Source organism: Kogia breviceps, chromosome 6 (genome assembly GCF_026419965.1).
Source record: "Kogia breviceps isolate mKogBre1 chromosome 6, mKogBre1 haplotype 1, whole genome shotgun sequence".
NCBI lineage: Eukaryota > Metazoa > Chordata > Mammalia > Artiodactyla > Physeteridae > Kogia > Kogia breviceps.
In genome coordinates, this window is record NC_081315.1 from 32,217,668 (window position 1) to 32,234,069 (window position 16,402).

Here is a 16,402-nt window from a genome sequence, read left to right on the forward strand (position 1 = left end):
ATCCTCTCAGTGGACAAAGCTAGGAAACCTATACATACATGCATATGTGTGTGTGTATAACAAATATACATACACGAATATGGACACACACATATTAAAAACCATGTATTTATACTGATAACTCTGATTCCAGTCCAGTACCACAGGGTTTATTTAGCATTTCTCCTTTCTTTATTACTTTTGTCTCTAGCAGTGAGAAACCAAGTTCTTAATATCTACATTCTATTTACATATTTGTTCTGTTACATACATAAAGTAATTTAAGAATTATTAACCTATACCCCTGTGAGAAATACTTTTACTAACTATATTAACAGAATTTGTGTATAAATCTTTTTGTCTTTAGCCTCATGGTGTCCAGTCAAGACATTCTTTTCTCCTGCTCTTCCTCTCCCTCCCCTTCCCCTCTCCTCCCCCTCCCCTTCTCTCTCTCTCCTCCCCCATCTCCCTTTGCCCCACCTTCCCCATTCCCCCTCCCCTTTCCTGGGTTATTCATTTCTAATACATTTGGTTTCATGTGTTAGTAATTTTTTACTGTTTGAATTCCTCTCAAATCCTGGTTGGTTTTATTTTTTTTTTAAATAAAGGGTATGTGAAAATTTCTATGGTTCTAAGAGTCAGAATTATTTTAAACTGTATATTCAGAGAAGTGTCACTCCTTCCTTATTCCTGCCACTTTGTTCCCATTTTCTACTTTTTTTTCCACTTTTTTCCCACCTCTCCCTGTAGGTAACCTATCTCTTTAGTTTCTGGTTTCTTCTTCTTGTATTTCTTTTGTTCCAATGAGCAGAAACATGTATTTTCATGTATCCTCTTTGTTCTTACATGGAGACAGCATACCTATAGGTATTTTTGGACTTTGCTTTTGTCGCTTATCACTATGCCCTGGAAATTACAGTATATCATAGAGATCTTCATTTTTCTCAACAGTTGCACAGTACTTCATTGTCTGGATGTGTCATAGTTTATTCAGCCACTTTCCTATGTAAAGACATTTAGGCTCTTCCCAATATTTTACAATTATGAAGAATGCTGCAATGTGTAAGTATTTTTGTATTATTGGAGATGTATTCCTGGGGTGGATTCCTAGACATGGGATTGCTGGGTTCAAAGGTAAGTACATGTGTGATTTTGTTAGACATTACCAAAGTTCCTTCCAGAATGGATGTACAAATTTGTGTTCCTATCAGCAATGTATATGAGTGCCTGTTTCCTTACATCCTCAGTAACAGAATGTTTTGGTACATTTAAAAAATTTTTGCTAGTGGTATCTCAGTGTTGTTTTAACTTGCATTTCTCTAATTATGAGTGAATTTGATCATTTTTTATATTTTGGAGACCATTTTAATCTTTTTTTGTGAATCGTCTGTTCATGTCTTTTTCCTGCTTTCTATCTGGTTTTGGTTTTTTCCCCTTTGTTTTTAAGACTTCTTTATATATTAGGGATATTAACCTATTGTGGCATATGTTGTAAACTTTTTTTTTTTTTTTTTTGGCTGCATTGGGTCTTCATTGCTACGCGCTGGCTTTTTCTAGTTGCGGTGAGCGGGGGCTGCTCTTCGTTGCAGTGCACGGGCTTCTCGTTGCAGTGGCTTCTCTTGTTGCAGAGCATGGGCTTCAGTAGTTGTGGCTCACAGGCTCTAGAGCACAGGCTCAGTAGTTGTGGCACACGGATTAGTTGCTCTGCGCATGTGGGATCTTCCCAGACCAGGGCTCGAACTCGCGTCCCCTGCATTGGCAGGTGGATTCTTAACCACTGTGCCACCAGGGAAGCCCCTGTTGTAAATATTTTATCCTCGTTTTTCAGTTGTCATTTTTCTTTGTTTATAGTGCTTATGTTATACAATTTTTAAAACATCTTTATTTAGTCAAATTAATCAAATTTTTAAATTATCTCTAGATTCTTAGAATTAGAAAGTTTAAAGAATAATTCATCTATGTTTTAACAGTTCATCTGTGGTTTCATTTTTTACATCTAGATTCCTAATCCATTTGGAGTTTATTCTTGTGTGTGGTGGTCTAATTTTGTATTTTTCCAAATGGCTACCTAGTTTTCCTGGCATCATTTATTGAGAAGCCCATCTTTAATTAAGCAATTTGAGATGTCACCTTTGTTATATATTAAATGTTTGTATATATTTGGTCTAACTTTAGACTTTTTATTCTGCTCTCTTTGTTTATTCATGTGCTAGTACCATAGTGCTTTAAGTATAGATACTTTATGGTATGTTTTAACATCTGACAAAATTAGTCCCCTTGTGAGTTTCCTTTTTCAGTGTTTTCCTGACTACTCTTGCATGTTTGATTTTTCCATATCAACTTTAGTATAACTTATCTAACTGTATAATTTGGCTTGTTATATTTTTCTCTATTGCACTGAATTTGTAAATTAACTAAGGGAGAAATGACTTCTTTATAATGTCATCATAGCTGAGAACAGGATGTCTTTTCATTTGCTCAGTCTTTAGTGTCTCTCAGTTGTGTTTAAACATTTTTCTCATATAGGTTTTATACATTGTTTAATTTATTCCTAAGTATTTAATCTTCTTTGTTGTAATTGTAAATGGGATTTTTCTCTGCCTTTATGTCCACTGATTATTGTTTTTCAATAACAGTTCAAAAATTGTTGAGTTTTTTTTAATTGAAATATAGTTGATTTACAATGTTCTGTTAGTTTCAGGTGTACAGCAAAGTGATTCATATATATATAATATATATATTCTTTTTTAGATTCTTTTCCCTTATAGGTTATTACAAAATATTGAATATAGTTACCTGTGCTACACAGTGGGTCCTTGTTGGTTATCTGTTTTGTGTATAGTAGTGTATATATGTTAATCCCTAACTCCTTTTGTATGTTAATTTTTTATCCTACTTTTTCACTGAATTCTTTTAATTTTTAGTTAGTTTTACCATTGAGTCTTTGGAGTTTTTCAGATGTACTATCATATCATCTGCAAAAAGAAATAGTTTACTTCTTTACCTATTATTCCTCTAATTGGTTTCTCTACTTGGATGAGCTAATACCTCTAGTTCAGTGTTGAATAGTAGCAGAAATGGTGGGTTCCTTTGCATTGTTCCTGTTCGAGGTGGAAATGCCTCTGTTATTTCTTTATTAAATAAAATAATGGTTGTAGGATTAAAGCGTGTATCATGTTGAAGACATCTCCCTTAATTCCTTTTTCCTTGAGTATTGAATTATGAATGGGTATTGAATTCTGTCAATAGATTTCTCAACATTTACATAGAAAACCATGTTTTTTCCCCTTAGATTTATGAATATATTAAATAGTAATAGCTTTCTTAATTGAACAGCCTTGTATTCCTAGAATAAATCCCACTTGTTCATGTTGTATTATTTTCTTAATGTGGTATTGGATTTGATTTGTGAACGATAAAATTGTTCCCTCCATTGTATTTCATGAGTAAAACTTTGCTTCTGTACATTATAGTACCTAATGTGGTGTTTTGTACTTATTTATCTGTCTCCTTGATTACATTCAGAGTACAGTCACCCTCGCTATATATGGGGTATGTAGAGTATGTGGGTATGTATATGGGGTTGTATATGGGGTATGTATATGGGGTTGTAGTACAGCCACAGATAACAAAATCTGCAGATGCTCAAGTTCCTTATAAAATGGTATAGTACTTGCATATAACCTATGCACATCCTTCCATATACTTGAAATCCTCTCTACATTACTTATAATATATAATATAATGTAAATGTTATATAAGTAGTTACTGGTACATGGCAAATTCAAGTTTTGCTTTTTGGAACTTTCTGGAATTTTTTTTTCAAATATTTTTGATCTTTGAACCTGCAGATATGGAGGGCATTATGCTCTTATAACCTGAATTAGATTTTACTTTTCTTTCTCCTTAGTGCCTAGCAGAATTCTTCATATGTAGTAGGCATTCTCTAAATTTTGTTGAATAAGTTAGAAGCAGAAATAGCACATTAAAGTTTTATTGAATGAAATCTGAGTATAGTGTTTGACTTTGGCAATGAGCAGTCACATCTGTTATCGGTACTAAAGAACACTGGTCAGAGAGTTGGAAAACGTCTGAGTTCTGGTCTGAAACTTTGATTTTATATAGGCCATGAATAACTAATATTTTGGCTTTATCTTTGGATATTTTGACATTTTTGATCTCAGTTTTTTCATCTAGCAAATCAAGTTGACACTATGATCTTTTAAATTGTTTCATATCTAAAATGATTTTATGAAATTATTTTTTTAGTCACTGAGGTATGTGTTTTTACATTTTGCATAAAAACTTTTCCTGAATTTTTGTCTGTTTTTAGAATCGTTTATCTGTTATAATCAATAGATGCTCATGTGGTTATAGATAGTTTTGCAAAATAAATTCTGACTGCAAATAAGTGATTTATGTTGTGGAATATTTGTAAGAATATCAGTAAGGTGATATAGCTCTTTTAACTAAATTATTTAATGTGTGCTTAACACATTTTACTTTTAGGTATGTCTGACTGCAGCAATGATACTACAACTCTTGGTACATCTAAACCAGCCACAGAAGAAGTCAAGTCTAATTCTGAGGTGAATGGGTGGTATCTATATTGTTTTTTTAAAGTCAACCCATATCAATCAAATTTAGACTGTCCAAATTGACTTAATTTGTCTAAACATGTGCCATTCTAAATAAACTCTTCTACACACATAGACACAGGAAAGGGGTGGGAGGAGAGAGAGCTATTTCTTCATAATTGGAAGTAAGTTAACATTTGCCTTTGGGCATATGAAGTTTTAGAGTATACCTGTCCCATAAAAATCAACATAAAAGTCTGGTCGAACTATAATTTTAAATTTAAATATGAAATGAAGTTTCTGTTGAAATAACAGTAGTAATTTGTTCACATTTGCACTTATTTACTCCCATATTCTCTATCTAATTAATTATGCATCAGAATCCAAACATAGTGTTTAAAAAAATACTGAGTTCTGGACTTTACTTCACACTCACTAAATCTGAGTCTGTAGTTATAGACACCGGGCTGTGTGTGTGTGTGTGTGTGTGTGTGTGTGTGTGTGTGTGTGTGTTCTTTTTGGAAGTTCTACAGGTGATTCTAATATATACCACCTAAGAACCACTGTTCTAGCTCATTAGAGTAGAAAGATGTTAAGTTAATTTTATATTGAATTCAAGTCATCAGATGCTTTTTTGAACACCTAATCCTAGTAACATCTCTCAAATTTATAGTGCTTAAAGATTTACAGAGTAGCACTTTCATATTGTCCCACCTTGATCCTTAGACTGATTTGATACAATTCAGTTAGGCAAGAAGAACAACCATTATCTCCCCCATTTATTTGTTGATCAAATTTAACTTTTACAGAGGTAGTGCCTGAGTTAGAGTAACCGGCAAGGCTGGAACACGACATGGGTTCTTCCAGCTCCAGTTGCAGTGTTTCTGAACCAGTTTGCCGTCTGTGTATGTGGCACAGTGCTAGCCACGGTGTTTCATCATCACGCCAAGATGCTGAGTCTGTGTGACAGACTTTAATGTAGGGTTTAGAGCCGGATAATTTATTTTTCGCCCAAAAGTCAAAGATGAGTTCTGGTTGGCAAAATATGTATTATCTGTGAGGGATTCAGGATTCTTCGTGATTTAAAATAGTTTGGCTGGGACTTCCCTGGTGGTGCAGTGGTTAAGAATCTGCCTGCCAATACAGGGGACATGGGTTTGATCCCTGGTCCGGGAAGATCCTACATACCACAGAGCAACTAAGCCCATGCGCCACAACTACTGAGCCTGCGCTCTAGAGCCCGCGAGCTGCAACTACTGAGCCCACATGCCACAACCACTGAAGCCCATGTGCCTAGAGCCAGTGCTCTGCAACAAGTGAAGCCACCGCAGTGAGAAGCCCGCGCACCGCAACAAAGAGTAGCCCCCGCTCACTGCAACTAGAGAAAGCCCGCACACAGCAACAAAGACCCAACGCAGCCAAAAATAAATTAATAAATTAATAAAAATAAAATAGTTTGGTTGTTTACCATTTGTCAAAGCAGTGTTGTAGTTATACTTAGTTCTGAGAACCTAGGGAATTATGTATACCATATTTGTCCTAACTCATGGATTTGATTTTTTACGATCAGATCTCTGAATCTATACTGTTGAGAGATGGTCAGAGGAAGTTTAATGCTTGTGAACTACAGGAAGGATTGGCAGCCCTGTCAGTGATGGGACTCATCATAATAAATGAAAGTATTCCCTTTGTGGTTTACCGCTGTGAGTTTCTTCTATGTGAATGTCACACCAGTAGATGCTAAACTAGAAATCTACTCAGGAGAGTTAAGGCTGGATGGCAGTGATCTGAAGGAATCCACTGCCAAATAATTGTTCAAATTTGTCTGTAAATTAACATTATAATTCATATTAGGCATTCCCTGTGTTTTTAGCCATGCCCAAATGTGCAGCATCCACAGGGAATATTGTAATTTTTAAAAAAAAAGGCCAGGTGTGTGAGTATAATCTGAATTTATACCCAAATTTAAAAGCATTGTATGAGATTACAGTTAACCAAAGTAGGATTTAGGAATATTCTGTAACTGTAAAATTCCCCATTTATCAATATTAGTATTCTACTAGCTTAAATCTTCTTTTTTCAATATCCATGATGAAACCATTTTGGGGGTCAGATTTGCTTATAAGAATTCTTTTAATATATGTGTATATATATTTATATTTTTAAATTTTTTGTCTGCGTTGGGTCTTCATTGCTGCTTGCAGCCTTTCTCTAGTTGCTGCGAGCAGGGACTACTCTTCATGTGGTGCGTGGGCTTCTCTCATTTGCGGTGGCTTCTCCCGTTGCAGAGCACGGGCTCTAGGTGCACAGGCTTCAGTAGTTGTGGCACGTGGGATCTAGAGCGCAGTCTCAGTAGTTGTGGCGTGTGGGCTTAGTTGCTCTGCGGCGTGTGGGATCTTCCCGGACCAGGGATCAAACCTGTGTCCCATGCATTGGCAGGCGGATTCTTAACCACTCACTGCGCCACCAGGGAAGTCCCTTCTTTTAATCTGTTATAACTCTATATGTATTATGGCATTAACTCTTAATTAAATGGTATATACATTGGGCTTTTCAGTAATTCAGGCTAATCCTAGCAGGGGTTGGCACATCACTGATGGTCAGTTTGATGAATGAATTAATCCTCACTCCACTCGTATAAACAATATATGGATACTGGTTTCTTAGGAATAGAATATGATGACCTGGATGATAGTTTTCATTTCTTTAAGAGCAAAACAAAACAACAACAACAAAAACTCCAGCATCTTGAACTGAGTCAAAAATAGTATCAGCCCTGAACAAGAAGGGACTTAAGGTTCATTTTAGGTTCTGTCAGGTGAATTGCCTTTGTGCAGGATCACTCAGATAGTTAATTGCAGAATCCGGGTGATTTCCTCTCAATCAAAAGATCTTTTCATTAAGATATCCATCCTATCAGTGACCATAAAAACGCTTTCTTCTCATTTTTTTTTTATGACGTCAGTTGTCTGGGTTTTTTTTTTTTTTCTTTTTGAATTAAAAAAGAAGAAAACGTGAGCTTGGCTTGCTTTGTACTCTATTCCAGTCTTGATTAGAGCAGAAAAAGGTGGATTTTGTTTTTGTATTTTTTTTTTTTTTTTTTTTTGTGGTATGCGGGCCTCACTGTTGTGGCCTCTCCCGTTGCGGAGCGCAGGCTCCGGACGCTCAGGCTCAGCGGCCATGGCTCACGGGCCCAGCGGCTCCGCGGCATGTGGGATCTTCCCGGACCAGGGCACGAACCCGTGTCCCCTGCATCAGCAGGCGGATTCTCAACCACTGCGCCACCAGGGAAGCCCTGTTTTTGTATTTTTAATATTCAAACTTTATACCCTGAAATGTGTTTAAAAACTGCAGCTTACATATCTGTAGAAGAAATAATAGCCAAATAGGCACCATTCACTGAGAGCCTGTTAGATGCCAGGCACTATACTGGGTTTTATGAGATATATTATCTCATTTAATGCTATAATAACCCGTTTGCAGTTGAGGTTTTCTTCCTCATTTTATAGATTAGGCAACAGAGACCTGGAAGGGTTAACATGGCTGATGAGGAAAAGAGCTATGATTTGAACCCAAAGAAAAGTGGGAAAGATGAGTAAATGTAAGAAACTTAATAGGAAAAAATTATGTAAAGATGGAAGCAAGGACGTTGGGAAAACAAGTGTATTTTTAACAGCAATAAAAAAGGAAAGAAAGCAAAGTAGTTGTGTTAGGTATTTCTTAGTGTATCTTAGGATTATTGTGTGAATTCTCCTTTTCTGTCTGCCCTTTGATACAGTAACACTAATACATATACTTACCTCTAATATCCAAGAAAAAATATACAAATATTTCCATTCCTCTTTTATGTAAGTAACCCAGAGGTCTAAAAGTGAATTCGTTTAGATCCTGCACTCAAGCTGCATGTTGATTATTAGAGGAAATTTTAAAATAAATAAAATGTAGAATAATAATGCCTTTAGAGCGGTACAGATGAAGAATTGTGGCAGTTCAGAGGAGTATCAGCCAGGAATATCAGTAAAGGTGGTATTTAAACTGTTTCTTACAGTGTGGGTAGAATTTGAGTATGTGAATGATGATGGTCACAGCTTGGGCTGAGTCGTAGAGAAAGGAAATTGAGAGACGTGTATGGGGAAGTGTAATTAAGTTTGATTTAATAGGGTATCTGAAGAAGCATAATAAGTGGGAAGAACATAGTTCAGGTCGTGGAAGGATTGTGAGTGTCAGGAGACGTTGGCTTTTATGTTGTAAACATATTGGGGAGGGAGACAGGTTAAATATATATATAACATATACATAAAGTATTTTATAATATAACGTAAAGTAGTCTTTACTGCTGTAAAGCAGGATAAGGGGCTAAAGAGTGATGAAGTGTGCTAATTTACATCAGTTGGTCAGGGAAGGCCCTTTCTGTTTGAGCAGAAACCTAAATGAAATGAGGAAGGGTCATGTGAAAATCTGGGAGTAAGAACCTTCCAGAGAGAGCAAAGGCAAGGGCAAAAATAAGATTGGTATGTGTGAGGAACAGCAGTGAGAACTCTGGCTGGTGAGAACTGAGGGTCAGTGAGGGAAGAGTGGGAGGAAATGCGGTTCAAGTGGTAGCTAGTGGCTAAGACTGGCTTGACCCAGAAATGAGAATGGCAGGCAGAAGGTGAGAAACTTGGGAGACCTGAAATGCGGTATTCGAGTAGCAAGTGGTTGAAAATATAAGACAAATAGGTGTTGATACTAGTAGATTAAAACACGTGTTAAGAAAAATTGCAACGTATGAAATAAAGGTGAAGTAGTAAATGAATTACCATATATTAATTATCCAGATTCAGTAATTATTTGGACTTGACCACATTGCTTTTTCCATCCTTATGTAGGATCATCTTCCTTTTAAAACCATGAAATTGCCAAGAAAGAAAAAAAAAAAGAACTTGGCCAAAGACGATAACATTTGTAACCATATTTCAGCTCTGTCTTGATATTGGTCTGTTTTAGAGAAATGTATTTAGGGTACCCATAGTGACAGGAGGAGTAGCTATGCTGGTAAATGCTAGTGTTGATGGCACTACTCCAATATTTGTCCTTAGCCGAAATCAGTGTGCTATAATTATAACATCTTTATAACGTTTTCAGTTTGCCAAGCAATTTCATATTTGATTCTTATAATAGCTGTATGATATATAGGTGAAGTTAAGAATCTCATTTTATAAATGAGGAAATTGAAACTTAGGGAAGTACAGTGACTTATGTAAACTTATAAAAAAGTGGCAGAGCTGGTCCTTAAATCTGTGTGTCCTGACACCTTGGTTAGTTATCTTGAGACCTCATGGGTAGGCTTATTCACCTAATACTTTTGAACCATGTTAAATTAACTTTGCTATAAATATATTAAACAGTTTTTAAAGGTCATATTTTTACTAATACAGAGGGAAATTTCAAAGACTGAAATATGAGTTTAATAGAATTGCTTTCTTTTTTTGTAGGCAAACAAAAATCTAAATAATTTCATCTGACACAGAAGGCATTTGTGCTTTTTGGGTTTAGAACAAAATATGGTCTCTGTTGACATACATAATTAGTTCACTAAGCACTGCGACCTTCATTGTCTGAAACCATAACTAGAACAATTAGAGCTGAATATTTGTAGCTTCCCTTCTTTTCTTTTTTTTCCCCCACACTGTTTACTTTATTCACTGCTCTTTTGTCTAGATTTGACTGAAATTAAGAATTCAGTCCTTTAAATTAGAAGAACTACTTGATAGCAGAACAAAATACCTACTGAGCATTAGAAATATTTCATAGTGCTTTTCAATGAATTTTCAAATAACTTTTTAAAAAAATAGTAGATGTAAGAAACAATTGGAAAAACTTTAAGCTTATTATTATACCACTTTATTTTTACCAGCTCAATGGTAAATTGGATTAAAGGACAATGTTAAATATGTGTGTTTTAGAAGATGTGATGCCTTTTATTGTTCCAGAAGTCTGATTAAGGCTAAGACAAGTTCCTTTACATCCTTTCTAGAAAGTTTCTATCTATTTCTAATAAGCATTTTAGAAATTAGGTTTTACCATTCATAATGTAATATATTGATAACATCAAGAAACTTATTTCCAGTATCCTTATCTTGCATTATTAAGAGAGATTTTTAGTCTTTGGGTGAATTTTTGTTAATGTTGAATCTTTTATTTTCCATGAAGTGTTCACCCATAGATGCTGATTTTCAAATGTAAAGCCTTTTATAATGTTAATGTCAAGGTATATTTTCAGGATTTGAAAAACCGTAAGTAGTGCCAGAAAAAATTACGTGAGCTTTTTTCTTTTAGCTTTGGTCTTGGGCAGCTACAGAAAAGGCCATAGACTGGGAGTTGAATTTACAGGGAGAAGAGTTACTGTGCGCCATGAAGTGAGCAGACATTTAATTGGCCAGTGTGGAGAAAGTTAGGAAAGAATATGGTCTGAGAACTGGCTGGAGAAGTGGGTAGGGGTCAGACTGTCAGCAGTTTTATGAGCCATGTTATAGCTATTGTAGTGTTGAGAAAGTTCTCTGGAGTGATGGATAGTGTTAAGTGGTGCACCAAAGGAGGGCATGGGGGAGTTATCCTCCCCCAGTGCAGTTGGTCTTGCTTTGAAATGGGTTACATTTATGACATTAAAGTAAGTTTTTTTTTTAACTGAAGTATAGTTGATTTACAATGTTGTGTTTCTGGTGTACAGTGGAGTGATTCAGTTATACATATAGATACATATTCTTTTTCATATTCTTTTCCATTATGGTTTATTACAGGATATTATGTATAGTTCCCTGTGCTATACAGAGGACCTTGTTGTTTATTTTATATATAGTAGTTTGTATCTGTCAATCCCAAACTCCTAATTTATCCCTCCCCCACCCCCTTTCCCCTTTGGTAACCATAAGTTTGTTTTCTGTGTCTCTGAGTTTGTTTCTTTTTCGTAAATATGTTCATTTGCATCATATTTTAGATTCTACATATAAGTGATATCTTATGGTATTTGTGTTTCTCTTTCTGAGTTACATCAGTATGATAATCTCTAGGTCCATCCATGTTGCTGCAAATGGCATTATTTCATTCTTTTTTTACAGCTAATATTCCACTGTGTATATATACACCACTTCTTCTTTATCCATTCATCTGTCGATGGACATTTAGGTTGTTTCCATATCCTGGCTATTGTAAATAGTGCTGCTATAAACATTGGGGTGCATGTATCTTTTCAGATTATAGTTTTCTCTGGATATATACCCAAGAGTGGGGTTGCTGGATCATATGGCAACTCAATTTTTAGTTTTTTAAGGAACCTCCATACTGTTCTCCATAGTGGCTATATCAATTTACATTCCCACCAACAGTGCAGGAGAGTTCCCTTTTCTCCACACGCTCTCCAGCATTTGCTCTTTGTAGATTTTTTTGATGATAGCCATTCTGACTGGTGTAAGGTGGTACCTCATTGTAGTTTTGATTTGCATTTCTCTAATGATTAGTGATGTTGAGCATCTTTTCATGTGCCTGTTGGCCATCTGTATATCTTCTTTGGAGAAATGTCTACTTAGGTCTTCTCCCCATTTTTTGATCGGGTTGTTTGTTTTTTTGTTATTGAGTTGTATGAGCTGTTTGTATAATATGGAAATAAAGCCCGTATTGTTCACATCATTTGCAGATATTTTCTCCCAGTCCGTAGGTTGTCTTTTCATTTTGCTTATGGTTTCCTTCGCTGTGCAAAAGCTTATAAGTTTGATTAGGTCCCACTCGTTTATTTTTGCTTCCGTTTCTATTGCCTTGGGAGAATGAGCTAAGAAAACATTGGTACAATTTATGTCAGAGAATATTTTGCCTGTGTTCTCTTCTAGAATGTTTTGCCTGTGTTCTCTTCTAATTTTATGGTGTCATGTCTGATATTTAAGTCGATAAGCCATTTTGAGTTTTTTTGTGTATGGTGTGAGGGTGTGTTCTAACTTCATTGATTTACATGAGGCTGTCCAGCTTTCCCAGTACCATTTGCTGAAGAGACTGTCTTTTCTCTACTGTACATTCTTGCCTCCTTTGTTGAAGCTTAATTGACCATAGGTGTATGGGTTTGTTTCTGGGCTCTCTATTCTGTTTCATTGATCCATATGTCTGTTTTTGTGCCAATACCACACTGCTTTGATTACTGTGGCTTTATAGTATTGTCTGAAGTCTGGGAGGGTTATGCCTTCAGCATTGTTCTTTTTCCTTGGGATTGCTTTGGCAATTCTGGTTCTTTTGTGGTCCCATATAAATTTTAGGGTTATTTGATTTACTTCTGTGAAAAATGTCTTGGGTAATTTGATAAAATGAGTAAGTATTAAGACCCATTGAGCCTGCTATTATAAGAAGCAGTTTATAGCATCAGGCTATTTACAGAGTTTTTCACCCTTGACTCTGTGGCATATTTGGCTATGTGATTTTTTATTGTGGGGGATTATCCTATGCATTGAAGGACCTTTAGCAATATTCCTGGCCTGTACCTTCAAGAAGCCTGCAGTAGCACACCATCTCCAGCGTGAACAACCAGAAATGTCTCTAGACGTTGTTTGGGGGGATGGGTACTAAAATTGACCCCAATTGCTAACCAAGGAGTTATCAGGATCAATAATATGCATATTTTCTGGCAGCTGATGCCATTTGCAGCATCAGGCTTAGTCCATATCCTGAAGCTCCTGATTCCCAGATGTCCTAGTTTAATTCTGCAACCTCCCACAGCTAGGAGTAGGAAGTTCCTGTTCACAGCTGTCTCTAGGGCTCTGTTATTAGCAAAAGGCAGCAATAATGATATAATTGGAGGCTGTTGCTTCAATCTTGAATTGTTGGAAGTGAAGGGTCAGATTAGACAAGTAGCACAGAGTAGTGCAGGTTGATATGGAAACAGAAGAAACAACAGTACAAGTTGTCAACATCAAGAAAGCAGTACGTTTGACTCATAAATATCTGAAAGCATATATATTGGTTGGCATGGCCCATTGATGTATTTCAGTCACCTTTAGGGAGGCAGTATAATGTCGAGGTTAAAATAAGGTCTCTGAAGCCGGACTGCCAGATTTGAATCCCAGTTCATCACTTGCTAGCTGCATGTCATTAAGCACATTTCTTAAATCTTTCTGTTCTCTTACCTGTGAAACAGGAATAATAATGGTATCTAGTTTCACGAGTTGTGGTGGGTTTGAATGAGTTAATGCAAAATTAGAATTAAATCAGTTAGTATGTGAAAAACATATAGAACAGTGCCTGACACTTGGTATGTTCTCATTGTTAGCTCTTACTATTCTGGTAGGGCTCCATTTGCAAGAGGATACATTATTTAAATTATTTAAATTCTTTAACCTTCCTAGCCCTCAGTTTTCTCATCTGTAAAATTGGGAAAATCTTATCTACCTTACAGGGCAGTTGTGAGGGTTAAATGAAATATTCCCTGTAATGTGCTTATGAGCACAGTGCCTGGCATGTAGAAGGCAGTTAATTAAGGTCAGCTTTTTGATTATTATTGGCAGATTATGGAATCATGAAGGTATCAAACAAGTTCCATAGCTAACTTGTTCACTAACATTCTCAAAAGTTTCTAGACCATTTCATAGTTATCACTTGGTATGCAGAAGCACTCATAAAGATAATATAAGACCTTTTCACATTTATCCACTTTTTGAAGGTCAGCTGTCAGGATCTTATGTTGCAAGCAAATGAAACCAACTCCAGCTCACTTACATAGAAAAGACATTTACTAAGAGGATCTGAGGTAGCTTACTGGAAAGTTGGAAAACCGGAATGCAGGCTCCATATCTGGGAGTATGCTCCAAATCACGGTTCAGCACGATTTCAGTGAGGGCACTGTCGCTGCCATTGCTTAGCTCTGGCCCTAGCACCTCTCACTGCCAGGACTCTGGTGACTAGCTCTGGTGACTGGGTGGTGCCCCTGGTGCTGTGGCCACTGCTGAAGGCATTTGGTCTCACTACAGTTGTGGCTGCCCCAGAGTGAGTTCCTCATTATTCCTCTTTATTGTTATCGCTAGTTTCTGATTCCAGGTCTGGGGCAAGTGCCTTTGATTTGGCAGAGCCAAGGTCATATGGCAGTGCCCCCGGAGTTTGGGAAACAAGTAATTATAATGTAACCTATATACCACTTATTATATGCCAGATACCTTTCTAATTACTTTATATTTTATTTTATCCTCACAACAACATCGTAAGGTAGGCACAATACTATTATCATTTTACTGATGAGGAAAGAGAATTTTAGGAAGTTTAGGAAGTTTACATAGCTAGTATGTGGAGGAGCCAGAGATTGAACTCAAGTAATCTGGCTCCAGATATTTGCTTGATTATCTGGTGTTCTGAGCTTTTATATAATAAGAAGCAGGCTCTGCCTTTCCCCAGACTTACATGGAGGCTTTCCCCAGCACTGGGGGGGACTGTGGCTGGGCAGCCAAGAGAATGAGATATACACAGTACGTGGCTAAAAGTCTGACTTGGCAAACCAGTCATTGCCTCTGTGGCTGCCTTAAAAGATCTAGGATGAGGGACACCAGATCTGAGGAACAGAGGACTTTTTAATGCTCTGCCATTTGTTAGATATTCTCTTAGAGGTGAGTGCGTGTGAATTTCCAGACTCTGGATCAAACAGGGAATATATGTCTGTAAGTGACAATTAGGATTCTGCAGTAATTTTTATAGTGAGAGGGTATTGACCTAATTTATTTTTGTCATGAACACATATTTTGGAAGGTGACAAACTTTATTTGCTACTGGGTTGTAGAGCTGCAAGTCCGTTCCTCCTTGTGGGTGGGCAAGGAAGATCATGATCAGGGCCATATGCCTCCCCCCATCAGACTGATATGTCTCCCTGGGAGTGGATTTTGGGCTTTCAGGCAAAACAGATCCTCTGTCCTTAGAGATGGTAGAATGGAATTCACCCTTAAAAAATAATTGACAGTTTATTGAAGTAAATTTTGCATATGATAAAATGCATCCATTTAAAATATGCTGTTCGATGAGTTTTGACAAATGTATAAACTTGGGAAACCCATAATCACAATCAAGATAGAGATAAAGGGCTTCCCTGGTGGCGCAGTGGTTGAGCGTCCGCCTGCCGATGCAGGGGACACGGGTTCGTGCCCCAGTCCGGGAAGATCCCACATGCAGCGGAGCGGCTGGGCCCATGGGCCATGGCCGCTGAGCCTGCGCGTCCGGAGCCTGTGCTCTGCAGCAGGAGAGGCCACAACAGTGAGAGGCCCGCGTACCGGAAAAAAAAAAAAGATACAGATAAAGTTTCTTGTGCCCCTTTGCCATCAGTCCTCCCCTATCCACCCCTCTTCCCAGGCAACAGCTGATTCGTTGTGATAAATTAATTTTGTGTGTTCTAGAGTTCTGTATAAATGGAATCATATAGCATGTATTCTTTTTGTGTCTGGCTCTTTTTGGCTCAGCATAATATTATGAGATTGATCAACAGTTATTGCATGCATCAGTAATTCACTCTTTTATATTGCTGAGGAATATTCCATTATATGTATGTACTATAATTTGTTTCTCCATTAACTTGTTAATGAGCTTTTTTTTTTTTTTCTAGTTTTGGGCTCTTACGAGTAAAGCTGTTATGAATACACATATACAAGTCTCTTTGGGACATTTGTTTTTATTTTTCTTGTGAATGCTTAGGTACAGAATGACTGAGTGATATGATCAAGTGTATGTTTACTTTTGTAAGAAATTGCTAAACAGTTCTCCAAAGTGAAGTAGTTTTTTACATTTTCTCCAGCAATGTATGCAAATTCCAGTTACTCTTTATCAACACTTGGTATTGTCAGTCTTTTTAAACTTTA

At 36.8% G+C, this 16,402-nt stretch overlaps 1 protein-coding gene across 8 annotated transcripts in view; it reads left to right on the top strand.

The window, feature by feature from the left end:
- Positions 1 to 16,402, top strand: part of ARFIP1 (ADP ribosylation factor interacting protein 1) — a 125,623-nt gene that overhangs the window by 14,129 nt on the left and 95,092 nt on the right. For 4 of the 8 annotated variants that reach the window (XM_059066690.2, XM_059066693.2, XM_067035675.1 and 1 more), the window contains exon 2: positions 4,489 to 4,568. The exons of the other annotated variants lie outside the window; for them this stretch is intronic. In XM_059066690.2, coding sequence (XP_058922673.1) covers positions 4,491 to 4,568 — 78 coding nt within the window. In that variant the 5' untranslated portion in view covers positions 4,489 to 4,490. The remainder of the gene's footprint in view (positions 1 to 4,488; positions 4,569 to 16,402) is intronic. 8 annotated transcript variants of the gene reach the window in all.